At 41.9% G+C, this 16,119-nt stretch overlaps 1 protein-coding gene across 1 annotated transcript in view; it reads right to left on the minus strand.

Moving 5' to 3' along the window:
- Nucleotides 1–15,878, minus strand: part of STAMBPL1 (STAM binding protein like 1) — a 30,446-nt gene extending 14,568 nt beyond the window's left edge. Inside the window, exons 1-3 of the mRNA XM_019556277.1 lie at nucleotides 15,333–15,878; nucleotides 14,665–14,745; nucleotides 503–583 (exon numbers count right to left, since the gene is read on the minus strand). Of these exons, the coding sequence (XP_019411822.1) occupies nucleotides 503–583; nucleotides 14,665–14,745 (162 nt within the window). The 5' untranslated portion in view covers nucleotides 15,333–15,878. The remainder of the gene's footprint in view (nucleotides 1–502; nucleotides 584–14,664; nucleotides 14,746–15,332) is intronic.
- Between the last annotated feature and the right edge of the window lie 241 nt (nucleotides 15,879–16,119).

Here is a 16,119-nt window from a genome sequence, read left to right on the forward strand (position 1 = left end):
CTCTTCCTAATGATTGTGGTGCTTACTCTTGGGCTCAGCTTGATTGCAGAATCAAATCAATACCTCATTTCAGTATTAATCTTATATATTTAAACAATGAACATAAATATTAATAAACAAAACAATAGACAATGAAGCCACGTTTCAAAATGCAATTAATTTTCTCTCATGCTATTCTGAAAGGAATTACTATGCTGAGAAACAATTTCTTCTTTTATTTAAAGGCTCAGTCTTTGTAGATTAAAAAATGGAGGGAGATAATAGTTAAAACAGGTTAGAGAGCAACGTAACAAATCAAGTGTACTTTTTATTTTCATGTGCATTTAAAATGCCCCAGACTAGGGAGCAAATGGGTAAAGAACACATGAACAGGAGACAGAACACTGGAAAAACATTTCAACTGGCAGCCAATACACCTAAACTACACCTGATGGTATCATTTACTCTCCTGTTCTGAAATAGAAGGTAATACTTTAATTGAGCCTCATATTATAATACCTACCAATGAACTAACAGTGAAGGACTGCTCCATGTTGCCCTGTGTCTGCAAACTAAGATCTCTGTTTCTTTCCATTCTTTCCATCTGCCCACGAAGAACAAAATGGGAAAAAAATCAATTCAGCAAGCTAAAGCAAACTTCCCCCTCTGTCCCAGCTTATTATCCAAAGAGGAATTTGAGTACAAATACACTGATTGTTGTCATGTGGTAACATGAAATATGACAAAGAAATCATTCAGTTTGTAAGAAAATTCAAATGTCCATCTAGGCTCTTAGGTCATGCTTATGGTATTAGCACCTGGAGTATCATACTACTGAAAAAAATAAAACGCAGACTTTCCTTTCAAAGCATTTGCGCGGCTCCACTGACTTCATCTGGAAATCGGTAAATCATATTACAGTAATAAGTTTTTAAGAAAATATATCAGCAATATATTTTTGAAACATTACCTGGACTGAAAATTAGCACCTTTTAAGTACTAATGGCAAAATAAAAGTCAGACACAAAAATACTGGTATATATTGTGATAGACATATGTACCTGGCGTGCAAATTTAGACAATTCTCTGATGATTCTATGATTAAAAATAGGCCAGATGACTCTCTGAGCTTGAACATAAAGTACAACCAGTGACAGAGTACGGCTGAAACATTTCAAGCACCACTTGTTCCACCTGCACCACTGGCTGTTTTCAAGAAATGATTATAAACTGCACTCAAAATATAACATGGATATGAGCTGACTGATAAAAAAAAGTCCCTATGCAGTTCTCAGCAAGTACAGGCTGTGGTCATCATCACCAAAAACTGTTTTTGGCAAGGAAATGATTTGTTTAAGCCACACATGAATAAGAAGCCTGAAGCTAGTAGTGGATGTTCTAATTCCCAACTCTTGAGCACTTATAACAGAAGACTGGCTGTGAATGTCAAAGTCATCATGTGATATAGGAAATGAATATCATAAAACCCAAAAGGCTAGTCTTGAGCAGCATGCAAATCAAAAGCAGCAGCAATGTGCTCTCAGCTGCCAACTCTCTGGATTCAGATGCTAGGGTAGTACCTCAAGCTGCTTGTGTCTGGATCAGGTCCCTGCTGGTGGCACAGGGATGGGGGGAATTAAACCTCTGTCGCAGGACACTTCCGTGCCCCGCTCCTAAGGAGGCTTAACCTGGGAGGGGGAGAGGTATAGCAGGGCACTAGGGTGCCTGCTACTGGCATTGGGAATAGGGCTGGGCTGCCAATCGGCAGGACAGCACATCTGAAGGTGGCTTAGGCAACAGATCGGGTCGGCTAACAGCCAGGGGGCGGGGCCTGGCCCATATAAACAGAAGAGCCTGAGGCCAGAGCCAGTTCCCTTCTGGCAGCTTAAGAGGCAGGAGCCCTGCTACAGAGCAGAGCAAGGCAGAGCTGCCTGAACATTTGAGCGCCTATGTGTTGAGACGAGATGGAGAGCCCTCTGTTACAAAGGCTTGAAGGAGAGCCAGGGTGCCGCGGAATGTTATGGCCGGTAGGCTTATTTTGAGTTAGAGCCGGTTGGCTGATAGCTTTGAGTTGCTGTTGGGCTGTTTGTATAAGACTGGAGGACCGGGAGAGGCTGTAGGGGATGGAGGAGGCCTCACTAGGAGCTCCCCAGTGGAGTGGGGGGGTTCCTGGGTGCCCTGGGAGGGCACAGCGATTGGTGCCAGAGCTGGCACTGCGGGTGAGCGCTGGAGAGAGGCGCGACATTGTGGGGTGTCATGACCCCAGCCCGAGAGGGGCGGTATTCTGCCCAGTGGGGCGTAGGCCTCAGAGAGGGCGAGGAGCGCGAGAAGCGCAGCGTAGGCCCCAGAGAGGGCGAGGAGCACGAGAAGCACAGCGTAGGCCCCAGAGTGGGCAGGCACACGGGAATAGGAAGCCCCAGGGAGGGCAGATTAGAATAGGAGGCTCCAGGGTGAGCGACTGGCACCCTACCGGCACAAAGTCCCGGAGAAGGACAAGCGCACAATTAAAGCCCCGGAGAGGGGCAGGCGTGTGAGAACAAGCCTGGAGAGGGGCGGACATGCGGATAGGGGCCCAACGGAGATGAGGCGCGTACAGAATAGAAGCCGGAGAGGGCTGAGCGCGCGATTAGAAGCCGGAGAGGCCCTGGGAGAGGGGCGCTTACATTGGAAAGACCCCGGAGAGGGCGTTTACAGGAGAGAAGCCCGGAAAAGGGCGAGAGTGTGAACAGAAGCCCGGAAGGGGCGAGTATATTGGGCACGCATACTGAGGGACCCCAGGGAGAGGGGTTGCACGTTTTGGGAGACCCCAGGAAGGGGTGAGCATACAGGCACAAGAACATCCGGCACATGTGTGAGGCTTGGGGCGTGCTAAAGGGGAGGTTGGAAGCACGCAAGGCCCATAAGGTTAGGGTGCACCAGATCACTGTACAGAATAGGGGCTAGGACAACCTTGGCACCGTGTCCAAGCGAATGATAAGGCAGCCTCCCATTAGTAATATTCCAGCAAGACGTGGCGGGCGAGAGAGAGGGTGTGTTTGAGACCCAACTTGGCAAGGTAGGGGCGCCAGGGGAGATCACGTGACAACCTCTCTGGCCAGACCTCAGTCCTTGCTCAGGCTGGGGAGCAGAGCAGAGGGGCCAGCCCTGCAGTGGAGCAGAGAGCCCCGCCAAGCCCAGCAGAGAGTATGCTGGGATGCTGGGGGTGTCTGGTTTATCTTAAATCAGCAAGGGGTCTGGGACAGATATTGCATGAACTGGTTTGAGCCAAATCAGTTAAGACTGATACTACATTCAACCAGGTTTATTTCAAACTGGTTTTAGCCATTTTCAAGCTGGTTTATGTGCACTGAACATCTGTTCTATTACAGGGTTAAACCAGTTCGTGATCATTTAAACCAGATGTGTGTAACGTCTGTCCCTAGCCCCAGGGTTCTGCACAACACATTTTGAAAACCACTGGTATAAATCTTGGAACTGTACTAGTGCATAAGGCTCATTATGATCCTTTATTATTGCTTCCAACATAAAGGAATCATAACACTTCCTTAACTGACTCAAGAGGAAATTACCCCACTGTAAGGGGACTCTTTGCATGCGCTGAGTTAACACAATTACTCTTTGCTCCTCCTCCTCACAACCTGATGCCAGGAGCTTTATCATGGGAAAAAGAGAAATACTACTGCAGTGCCATGAATGAAACTTGGAGAGAGAAGCACCTCTGTCAATACTCTTTTGCAAAGGAGCTGGTTAGTTCTGTATGTATGAAGTCCTTTTGTGTTATCCAGCATCCAGTATAGGACAACTAAAGCACTGCTTATTTCTAGTTTGTGGAACGGCCCATTTGGGATCACAGTAGGTATGGGTTGCTGGAGGCTTGCTTTAATTAACACGAAACTGCAAAGTAACCTCTGCTGTGCTCCATTTGTACCATAAGTTTAGCTGGACCACTGTACTTACTGTAGACTTTATCAAGAATAAAGACTGAACTGTGGATGGCCAAGAGCTCATTTTATATGGTTTCTGTTCCTTGAAGCTTCACAAATACCAAGATAGGGATAACAAAGCATATTTGGACTTAAGCAGAAGACCCAGCTTTCAGAGCCTTTTGCGGGTTTTGTATCTAAAAAAAAGCAAACATTTTTCAGAGCTCAAAAACTGGACGAGATCTGCACATTTTAGAATAAGAGGTGTGCAAGCCATGCCCTCTTTCATTTACCTCTCAGGTCTCAAACCAAGGTGTTCCCCCCCGTCCCCCCCTTCCTCTCCCGCTGCTCCCCACATAAATACAGATTGAATTTCTGACACAGGACCAAATCCAAAAATTCAACAGTTGCTATTGTAGAAAACATGCTTTCTGCCCAAATAAAGATTTCAGGAGTTGGCCCAACTGGCACAAACTAAGTTTTCATTTCAAGTGAAATACTGATTTATTTTTCAAAAAGCACTATTGTTCACTCTTTAGGGAACTGGGGAAGTAAGAAAAAGTTTTGCTACAAAAGAGCTGTCAAAAGCCTACACAAAACTCACCCACACAAGCAACTTCTAACAAGTAAAATGACATACAATAACTTTGTTCAAAACTAAGCTGTGAGCAAGCATGTTTTTATTGAACTCCATTCCAAGCAATACTTTTCATGTGAGAAAATTAATAAAAACAACTTCCTTTTTGAACAACTTTTTCTCCTATGAAATAAAAAGTTCACTGCAGAAGCAGCAAGTTTAGGAGAGGCTGGCAGTTCAAGAATCTCTTCCTACCTAAATCACTGGCTTGAATCATTGTCATTTTCCCCCCAGCACTGACTACTAGCCAGGCTGAAACAAATGGGTTCTGCAAACCCTTCCCCCCTTTCTGTATCTATGTTCTCCTATTCTTCTGCTCCTACTGCTTGAATTGGCAGCCAACAATAATACCAACCACACCTAAAAAGTCAATTTGTGATGCTCAGTTCCCCACATCCAATAAAACACAGCCTCTTCTGGGAGACTATATATTAGGCCCATGTCCAATCCATTCCCAAAACAAAACGTGCTGGACTACAGAGCAGAAAGGCCACAAGCAGTGCTTCATCCCAGAAAAGGTCACTATTTGGACAGCCTGTAGCTCCACAAAAAATCCATTTCTAGGATGATGCAAGAACCTTCCATGCAACTTTCTTTTGGTGTAACATCCCCTTTCCCAGTGTCCCCTGCTCCTAAAGTGCGTACATTAAGGAGATTAAATTTACTGAGGCAATTACAAGCTTTAAGTAGTGTTAACAGAAAACAAAGCCAATCAGAAATTCAGACAATATCTGGAAGCAGCAGAAATTCAACACCTCCTTTAACTTCTAGCAGTGCGTAACAGCCTAGGAAAGGCAGCATCCATCTAGGTACACTCTAGGTCAAGCCACAGTGAAGGAGGTTAGTAGAAAAGCCATTCCAAATACCCAAAAATAAATAAAATCTCTAGTGGATTTTAATGCAGGAGGCCATTTAGCTTATGGAACAAATTCTAATATATACGTGAAAAATGTGGTACCAGGACAAGCTTGACATTTTTCTAATGCTACCAAAAACACGAATGGCAAGAAATACAAAAAGGTGGCTACAAAAGAGGCCACAGGTTTCAAAATAAAATCAATGCAATATTTCATGTCTTACGCCTAGGTATGTTGGTTGGAATAGTATTAGCAACACTTCAAAGAGTTGCACATGTATCTCTCCTAAATTTGTATACCACACACACCACAAAAAGATAATCCACTCTGATTGTTGCCTCCACATGATATTGAAATATGAATTAATAAAAGTAACAAATTACTCTACAATAGCAAAGAGATATTTAAATAGGAAGTCCCTTTGAGTGGAACTGGATACAGCTTTGTTCATTTTTTAGATACAGAAAACACTTACATTAATATGCTCAACTGTAATCCACACCCAAACACGTTACACAAATCTAAAACTATCTCAACCAATTGAAGTATAGGGATGACAGGTTGGTACTGATGATATGATATAATACAGCCAGAAAAGCTCTAAGTGTATCCACACACACAGCTGTTCTGCGAAGAAAGAAACCCTTCTTTCTGAGGGCAGACTAATGTGACCTTTATGCAAAAGGAATCTGCTACAGCCACACAGAGCTGACAGAAGACACGCATGGTTTTGCCCATCCCTTCTGCCAACTGACATGGTCTCTTTGGTATCTGTGTATTGCAAAGGGTACATGTGCTGCCAGCAGAGCTGATGAAGCGGATCTGCACTGATCTTTCAGAAACTGCCAGGAGTTACGAGAAGTTAACGTACGTAAGGGGAGGCAACTGTTTCGGGCAGAGGGCTGCCTACTGAGCTTCACAAGCTGTTGAGGGCCATGCTTCCTTCTCTGGAGCAGAGAAGGAGGAACGGCCCCATGGTCCCAGGCCAGAAGCCTCTGCTAAGCATTGAGTTCTGGTTGTGGGGGCAGGGCTAGGCGGGCTTTGCTGCTGGGTCCTGCCACTGGCTTCCCCTAGGTCCAGCCGCTGGCTTCCCCTGGGTCCTACTGCCCTGGGCTCCTGTCATCTTTGACAGGCAACCAGGAGCAAATACATGCTAAGTTTCCACATTTTTAGGGGCCCTAGATGCTGAATAGAATGTCCTGGTGGGCAGTATTTTGCCTGCCCCGGAGTACATACTGGTAGGTTCCTTCCTGTGTCAGCAGGGCCTTAAATTCTAACTGATAACCACTTTTCTCAATTTTCCAAAACGGTGCCCTGTAATAGGCTGAGAAAAATCCTGTTTTCCATAATGAGTGCACAGTTATTTCTTGATTAACAAGCAGCATAAAAATCCTGGTAATGATTACCTAACGACAACCCTCAGCAAAACAAAATATAGAGATTTACATAATCACTGCATGGTTATTTCTTAATATTCAGACAACAATTACGTAAATTCTTCAAGTTTCACTGGTAACTAACCAAAGGATTCATCATTAACAAATAAACAAAATTCTAGTCACAAACCTTCTTAAACTTTTGTCCTCTTTCACCTTGTCGTGCACTATTATGATGCTATGAAATTAAACTTCAAGAGAAGACACTTATCTTCAAGGAAGATAAAGGGGTATCAGCACAAGAAGCAGACCAAGGGGATGAAGATGGAAGTTCAGGGGTATCAGGGCATCATAGAAAGGATTAGAGGTTGCCTTACAGACTGACAAAGATATGAGATGTAACTGAGCGATTTGCGGGAAATTTAGCAAAACCCTTAATTCCATAAACAGAGTGGTGGTGTCCCACAATACATTGCAAAATTTCTCCCTAACACAGCATGCCACATAGAGTTGTGGGATTCCAGTGCATAAAACTGCATGTCCTTTACAGATGAGATGATGCTGTCAGGATACTGTACCATCAAGGGCAGCCAAGAGTCAATACTCTCTGCCAAGAAACTGTCAGGAACAGTATGCCAGCAGAACTTTGTAGGGCAGACAAGACCATTGAAAGTAATTATGATAGCAGTAGAGACTAAGAGGATAGGATTGTAAAACAATTATCCAAGTGAAGAAAAAAAGAGGTTTAGATTTTATCCCAAAATTAATAATGTGAAGCAGGTGCTTCAAATCAAGTCAATGTCCCAAGGTAGGGGGTATTAATTCAGAATTCAAAATCAGGGAGTAGCTTGAACTTCTTTAAATAGTATTAATCACTTCAGCAATTTCCACCTTTACTCCTTGTATAATTTTTAACACCCAAGGATTACAATATACAAACTAATAGCTTTTTTTAACCAGAAGACACCATGACTACTACTTCAACATGCAATTAGAATATTGCAAATGTTTATAACATTATGAATGACTAGTTTGTATAATAAGTTTATGACTTATTTTATAACTTTGACTTTAATACTTTTAATGTTTTTGTTAATATTTTGTATAACACTTTCATGAAAAGTTGCATTTAAAAAGAAAGTATTTTTTTCAAGGTACCTATGTAATGTAAGTCTCAAAAAATAATCACTGTGATTACGCACTTCTGGAAATTTCTCTCCCTTGCCTGTAAATATCTGTATGATACTTTGGTGAGTCACAGACTCCAAATGCTGTTTTCTTTTAAACCAACTGGATTTTTGCTAATAAATTCAAAGAAGTAGTGTATGTGGTATATGGAAAAATCCAGAACAGATATATTTTGGTATCTAGATATTAAAAATTACAGTATAGAATGCTTCCATATCTTAAAATAATGTTAGGAATTACTGTTCTGTGATTTATTCCCTGACAAAAGGATTTAATTTAATAAGAAAGGCTGAATGGGCTAGTAAGCCTTTCAGCCATTCGAAAGTGGTACAATAATCATGCAAAAATCTCTCTCAAACAACAAGAAGAATTCAAATAATTAGTCAGAAAGCAAAAAAAAATACTCTTCCAAATCTCAGATATAAAGTTATCCCGCTAAGCTTACACAGAACTTATATGGATTTAACCGAGGTTTTTTAAATCATTGGCATCAGATGGTCCTCCACCTTTCCAATTCACTAAATATAAAACAGAAGGAATATTAATAATTTTGCATATTGTACAAAATATATAGGCTAGATGCTCAAGAGCTGAAAAAGTTAGGTGTCCATCTCCCACTACATTTCAATAGGAGTTAGCATGTATTCACTCAGGCTCTTGCAGAAAGTTAATTCATAATAAAGAAACTGTCTCTCTGTTATGGGTCACTTTAAGTTAATCAAAACAGTAACTCTGCCTTCCATAAGCTCTCTCTGAACAAAAGACATCTGTCTATAAATCAACATGGCTGTCAGGCTAACTCTTTGCCATCAGAACAAAAATTCGCCAAACACAATAGCTTCTTTCAGAAGAATAAAGCACAGAGCACTAGGTCCAGATCATCCCTCCTTACAGAAAATTCTGCAGAGGAGAGGAAGTGGGTAGAGAGTCTCTATCAGAACCTCTTCCACAGGACCCCACACCTTCCAGATGAAGGAGCTGTAGAAAGTGCTGAGCATCTGTCCACAATCCTGGCCCACCCTCAGGAGACAATCTGTGCCTCTGCGCTTGCTCAACATCCAATGCAACAGAACATCACTTGAACTGCAGTAGCAGAGTCTCTCCACTGGAGGAGCTGTACAAAAAACAGAAGACTGGTCAAAGCTAAATTTTTTTTTCACTAAATCTCCACAAGCCAGAAGGGGGTCAAAAGACACTACCCCAGTCTCCACTCCTATTTGTCTATATTTCACCATCTCTCCTGTGCAGATGTAAAGAGAGGGGTCTCTGCAAAGCCAGGCATTAATGCTGTGTGATTAGAACTTCCCACCCTTATGTACAAGAAGGAAATCCTGCACTTAGGGAATCTTATGGTTCTGCCTGCATCAACAAGGACTACGCTAGTGAGCGCCCACTCCCCGGCCTGCCAAATACATTACACCCTTTTGCGTATAGTGTGCACAGACTGCTGATGCTGTGCTTCTCTGCTGGGCTCTCTACAAAGCCTTTTGACAGAGTAGGCATGACTTGTTGTCCATTCCTAGGGTGCACAGTAAATCTGAGCCTTCAAACTCCTCTATGCTTTGCCTTACAGTCACATACTGTAATGTAATTCTACAGTAAGAAAATGGGAATACAGAATTCTAAAAACAAAAGAGAGCATAATTATTTTGCAATTTTTCAGAAAAAGAGTGCTATTACAATTAATAAATTCAGTATGTGGCATTTTTAGTGTACACTCATTTAATTTACTAGTTTTTGTTCCAAGTAGAAATGTTTTGTGAAAATATACTGTTTACTTACTTATGTTGCTGCTTTAAGTATACTTGTACAATAAAATGAGAAGAGTTTGTTACAGTACATTGCAGGACTTTGGTAACAGCTTCAATATTGCAGCTAACAGAAATCAAGCTATGAGCACTCTGGAGTTAACAACATGATTTTATCTAGCTCGAGTTTGTGTTGCTGGTAAAAATAATAGATCATCATCATTAGATGTATATGCCTCTCCTTATTTCTCACCTGTATCCGCACAAAATAAAATGTGTGCACCTTAAAATTAATTGTTTATACTGAGCATTAACAACAACATAGCAAAGTTATAGTTATATCCCCCTGATTTATTCCACTCCTCGTTCCAGTTCTATTTTAGCATCTTTGCCATAGGCCCATTTTGTTTCAGTTTTTCCCTGCATTGTGGTACCTACACATTCAACTGAAAGATCACTAGACTAAGCCACTGAATTCAACACAGACAAACAGCTAAAATGGAAAAATTCTGGATATATGTTTACAATTCAGCATAGCTGTTATGGGAACTGGCTTAATACTTTGGAAAAAACTGCCACCACCTAGGGAAAAAAAAAACCCTCTCTCAGCCATTGTAAAGTGAATTTAGAACGCACTAGTATTCTATGTAGATCTAGTGTAAACCAGAACTAAACCTCACCTATTTTTTCATTTCTTTTTAAGTAGAAAATTTAGGGAGGAAAAGAAGCATAAGAGTCAGGCAAGGCCATTAATTCCTAGGAACTGGCCAGGGGAATAGAGTCCTTACTTTCCCTTCAGAAACAAGCAGGCCTCAAAGCTTACAACTACCCAACTGAAATGTCTGAAATAGTACCACTAGCACTAATGAGATTTAACTTCTGTTTCTTCCTCTTCCTTCAAGTGTGCCACCTGCAAAGCAGGGTTGGGGGCATCCTCTTGAGTCATCCCCTCTTTATCCTGCCCTTGACTCTCAGAGTAACACATTCTTCAGGCCTTCTTGTTAGATGCCCAAAACATCCACCTGATTTCACTCACCTGTTGGCCTATTGATATCTCTTTTGTCTGTTACCACACCTTCTCCTTCCTTACAGGATTTGGTTGACTCCACAAATCTACCTTGTCACCCTCCACACCTACTGTTTCTTCATTGCTCAACCATACATCAGCACCAATCTTATCACCGTCTTGTAGAATTTTCCCCTAAAGTGAACTGACATTTTCCTATGCAAACCATTCTACTTGCTGCCTTCCATCTTGAATGTGCCTTATTTATTCTGATCTTCATTTCCTCATCTGTCCTTCTTGCACAGTGAACTCCAGATTTTTGCACAGATGGTACACGCTGGTAATCTAATGCCACAGGTATGTTTCCCTCACCATCACTTGAAAGTGAGTATGACATGTAGTCTGTTTTTCCTGCTGATGCACAGATCATACCATTCCAGATGTGCCTCCAGGATGTGTCTTCATATGTCCAAGTCACTCTCTATCTGTTCTCTGCTTCCTGTGATCTAGACTACATCACCTGTGAATACCATGCACCAGGACACCCTTCCAAATAGGTGAAGTAGTCTAGATTGCACTCACAATATTTTTTATACTCTGTGAGAGGGAGCTGTGTTGTTACAGGAAAAACGGGGGAAAACAGCTGCATTTTGTAGATCCTCTGGGATAGACAGGGTTGGCAAACATATTACTTGCCAATTACTTGCCAGACGGTTTCAAGACTGGTTTCTTCCTTCTTTAGGGAGACCACTACAAGTCTCCTCTGAGGATGACTACTGTTCCTCTTAGGAGATGGGATCATTTGCCCCATACTATTTTATACTTTATTTTTAACCCCTTCAGGTGACTGGATGTAGTTTGCACTTAATAAAAGGGTGACTGAGCAATTGCAATATTTCCATATTCATTCTTCTACTGGGCAAGAATCTCCTAACTTGTCATACCCATTACAGGCTTATGAACATAAGGAGGGAGAAGGAAGAACACTGTTAACTTTTATTTTAGAAATATCAGTTTAGCAACTAATGACAATAATAATTTCTCCCACGAGGCAGTCACTCTGGCCTTGGAGTCTATAGTCTGGAGAAAATAAGGTCACTTCAGAACTTGTTCAGTGAATTTCAGCATAAAATGAGGACAAAGGTAGGTGAATGCAATGTACACAAAAATGCTGATAATCCAAAGGGTGTGGTGCTATGAATTAGTGCAGGACAGCTACTACCTAATAAGCAAGGTATACATTTAACACCAAGACATTGCATACCCTGGATTTCATATGGAACTAATGATATAAATGGCATATGCTTTGGCCAGTCCCAGGACAGGCTCCAAACAAGGATCTGATGCTGCAAGATACAACCTACTACATTTACCCTACATGAGTCGGAATGCAGACAAAAAATTAAGGCTTTAGCACAATTTTCCTATTAAAAAAATAATCAACCCTCCAAAATCCTGATACTTAAAAACATGTTCCTTTATACTGTGAAACGCTTCCTAAGTCAGTGTTTCCTAACTGATGTGCTGCATTTTGGGCTGGAGACGCATCCCCGGCCTACTGCTACTGTGGACACAAACAGACAGGGGCCATGGCTCCAACCCAAAATGCCATCAGGCTTGCTGCACACCACTCCCCGAATCAGTCTAGCTGGCCACATGCCACTCCCCGCCACTATGCGTCCACTGTGCTGTGGGACATCTTTATTTAGGTAAGCGTGCTGTGAGGCAAAAAGAGTTGGGAAACACTGTTAAGTGACCTTAATGCTGCAAACTCATACATGCTCAATTTTACGTACACAAATAGTCCCTTCAGTTGCTGGCAAGCCCCTGAACTACAGGTTTCCCTCACTTTATGCAGGTACTGTATGTGCAAATTTGCTCTTACGCAATGACCCTTTTTATACCAAAAATCTGTTATACATGAGGTAAATTCACCTTATGTGATCAGTGTGGTGCAAGCCTGCAGTCAGCTGCTTTGTGCGGTGCATTGTGGGAGTGATGCCCACCAAAATATAGTCTCCTGTGTGGATCTGTGCTCCTTAGTTGTTGTGTGCGACACGTGTTTCTGTAATTGTCATCCCCCTTATGGTATTCATCACCACCCTGTGCTTGTGTGTACCGTGTGCTGTTGGTGAGTACCAAATCTGTCTTGTAAAAGTGGTACAAACGGGTTTGGGGGTCAGTATTGTCGAGGTCTTGAAATGTATCCCTATTTGTTACGTGATAAAGTGGGTTGCCTTCATGCAAATTCAAGTGGTGTGCCGTTTTTCAGGAATACATGTACAGCATAAAGCGAGGGAAACCAGTACTTACATGCTTGAAGTCATGCAAAACTCTTATTGGCCAGCTCCTTTACACACAGGTAGGCAAAGAATCTCTTTTGAAACTACAAACTACATCCTTTGGACCGAACAACACAGAATTGCATTATATCTCCAGATTAATAGCCAAATATTTTGTGTAAAAGAAATATTTTAATCACAACACATAACATTTAACCATTTATTCCACTTTAAAGGTATTCTGAATAAGCCATATTCCTACTACTTTTTTCCTCTTTACAGATAATCAGAACTACAACAGAAGCGATAATTTACAAATAGAGAAACAAAAAGATAATAATTTAGCTGCTCAGAAGGGCAAATTGTTACCCTGTACCACGCTGCGGTCATATACAACACATCTTCCCTATCTTCATTCTCTTCGCCCAGTAACAAAGAAAAATAAGCACAGTTGGGATGGAGTGATCTTCCTTCCACCTCACCATCTACGCCTAGAGATTTACAGGTGGTGAGCTACAGTTTATAGGAAGTGTCTTCTTAATTCTCCAGCATATGAATGAGGCTTTAATATATTTTTTAAAATTTTCATTAGCTTCACGAGACACCTTAGCAGTTCTAGAACCCAATCTATTTGCCATTAAAATACAGAAAGATTACTGACTCATCAGGGATGCTTGAAATCCATTTCCTGAGCAAAAACACGGAAAAATTTGCCTTTCTGCACCATCGCACCCCTCCCACTCCCGCTGCTGATTGGCTGTGGGGCCCCATGCCCTGCCTCTGATGTGCAAGAGGCAAAAACCATGTTTCTGCCCCAGTTTTGTCTCTCATGGATGAGCAGCAAGGCATGGGGCCATTGGGGCCTGCTGCCAATCAGTGGAGGAAGCGGGGCACAGCAAGAAGAGCAAGAATAAAGGTGCTGCTGCCCTGCATGCTTCATATTTCCACCACAGTTTCAGTAAGTCCCTATGAATTTCATGTTACCCACAGAAAAACACAGGTTTTTGTCCTGAGATTTCCCCCCTTTTCTCTGTGGAAAACTAGGATCCCTGCTCATTATATTTACTTTAAAGGAAACTGGACTGTTCCCATGGGGTCTGGTATCTTGGGGCTTTTAGCAACGTCACTGTGGAAGTCATGCAAATAATCACTATTCACAACCTCCCACTGGTCCAGCATGCTTTGTAACCGCCTACCTGCTAATCAAAGTGGAAATTTTCATTTAAACCAAATGCAGAGGCATGCTTTATTATACCAACTGAAAACTGTGTCAACCCACTGTTTATCAGAAAATTATTTTTTCCACAGTGGCAAAGGAATATAATGTTGAAAGGCTTTACTGTTTTCTGACTGTAATATTAGTGTGAAGATACTTAAGAAAGCTAAGTGTCCAAGTAAAGGAAAAAATGCATTTTCAACTGAAAACCCATAACTACATATTCAGAACTGCATTTTCCTAGTCTAATTACAGCAGAGTTGTATACAAGTTGACTACAAAGCTAAGAGATTTGGTCAGAGGATCAAAATCCAATGTATTTGTAAACATGTTGCTATTATTCAATAAGACATTAAAATTATTGACAAGATTATTTCAGATTGTCCAAGCAAAATATTTTAAATCAAGGCACAATTACCCTATTGATAAAAGTATTATTTAGGACTACCTACTATAAAAATTGCATCTGTTTCACACATTTGTAACTGGGAAATTAGGTACAGCGACTGAGAACCTATCGTGCCAAAGCACATCTGTTTAGGTAAAATTAAATGATAGTTTCACTTATAATGGAAACTGTGATTAGAAAAAAAAAGTTCTGCCACTAAAATCTAGATATTTATCTATTTCTTGAAAAGAGAGATAAATACTTTTATTATAAATGAGCACATTAACTTGGTTACAAGGTCAACATAGTATCTGATACAAAAATAGGCAATTGCCTAGTGCTAGACAAGTACATAGAAACCAGGGAATAGTCATGGTTTAAAAAATGGCAGCCATTTATTGGGTTTTTTAAATTCAGAATGTACCTTGCCACTTCTTCAACTTCCCAGTATTTCAAAACACCTTTCACCTTGGGCTATCAACTTTCTCAAGACAATTATTAGCTTCCATAAAATGACTGAAGACCTGATCCTACCCAACTAGGATGGATGCAAACTCACTGACTTATGAAATCACTTTACACATTTCTCCTGAGCAAAGTTATATATCACCCGACTTTTATTTTTTATTATCACAGTACTCTAAAATAAAAATCATGTTTATACCTCTTCTAAATATTAGACATAAAACTGCATAAACATTTGCATCAAGCTGTGCATATGCAATTACATACCACTTGTGAGCAATTCTTTCTAACATCTTCGGTTGGCTTGGAGATGCCATTTCCATCTGGCAGACAATAAACTGGTCTTAGCTACTCATGGATTCATTACCCCTCAGCGAAACCTCTGTAGTGCAAGATGCTGGCGGACAGCCTTCAGCATGTAGGAAACTCCCAACAGGTACAGAAAAATGCAGCGCATCACCTCAGCAACCCTAACTACCTAACCCTAACTATGCATCAGATCTGCCTTTTGTTCTCTCTGCTGCTTTCCCCACAGACAACTGAATCACGTTCAAGGTCTTCATCTTTGTCTTCAAAGTCCTCACTGGCCTGGGCATCTAAGGAGCCTGGTGAACACCAAGGCTGCTCCTCCGACGTAAGGACAAAGTTCAGCCCAGAGGACAACAACTTTCTCAGGGGCCAACCCAAGAGAGCAGGATGAACTCCTGCAGCCACGACAGGGGCATCACCCACCCTCACCTCTTCTGGGCCAGGCCAGTTTCTTGCCTCCCTAACACAGGGCCCTGCCACACGTTCAGATTAGCGCTGGACAGAAAGAAACCGGCTGTCTGGCACTGTCAAGCGCTGGCTTTGGCGCGGGGGGGCTTCACTTTTATAGCTCCACGGTTGTTTTTATAACGATGCTAGGCTTAAGCAGAGTTCAGAGTACCGTTGTACAGAATGGGGTGGAGAGGGATGACCCCGTCCCTACTTCGTTGCTCCGAGCCTCCGGCGCCATCCACCTGCCAGGGCCGGGGGCGCCGTCAGCTCATGGCGCGCGTCACTGCAGGGCCGG

The sequence above is a fragment of the Crocodylus porosus genome, unplaced genomic scaffold, assembly GCF_001723895.1.
Source record: "Crocodylus porosus isolate Cpor-Errol unplaced genomic scaffold, CroPor_comp1, whole genome shotgun sequence".
Classification (NCBI taxonomy): domain Eukaryota; kingdom Metazoa; phylum Chordata; order Crocodylia; family Crocodylidae; genus Crocodylus; species Crocodylus porosus.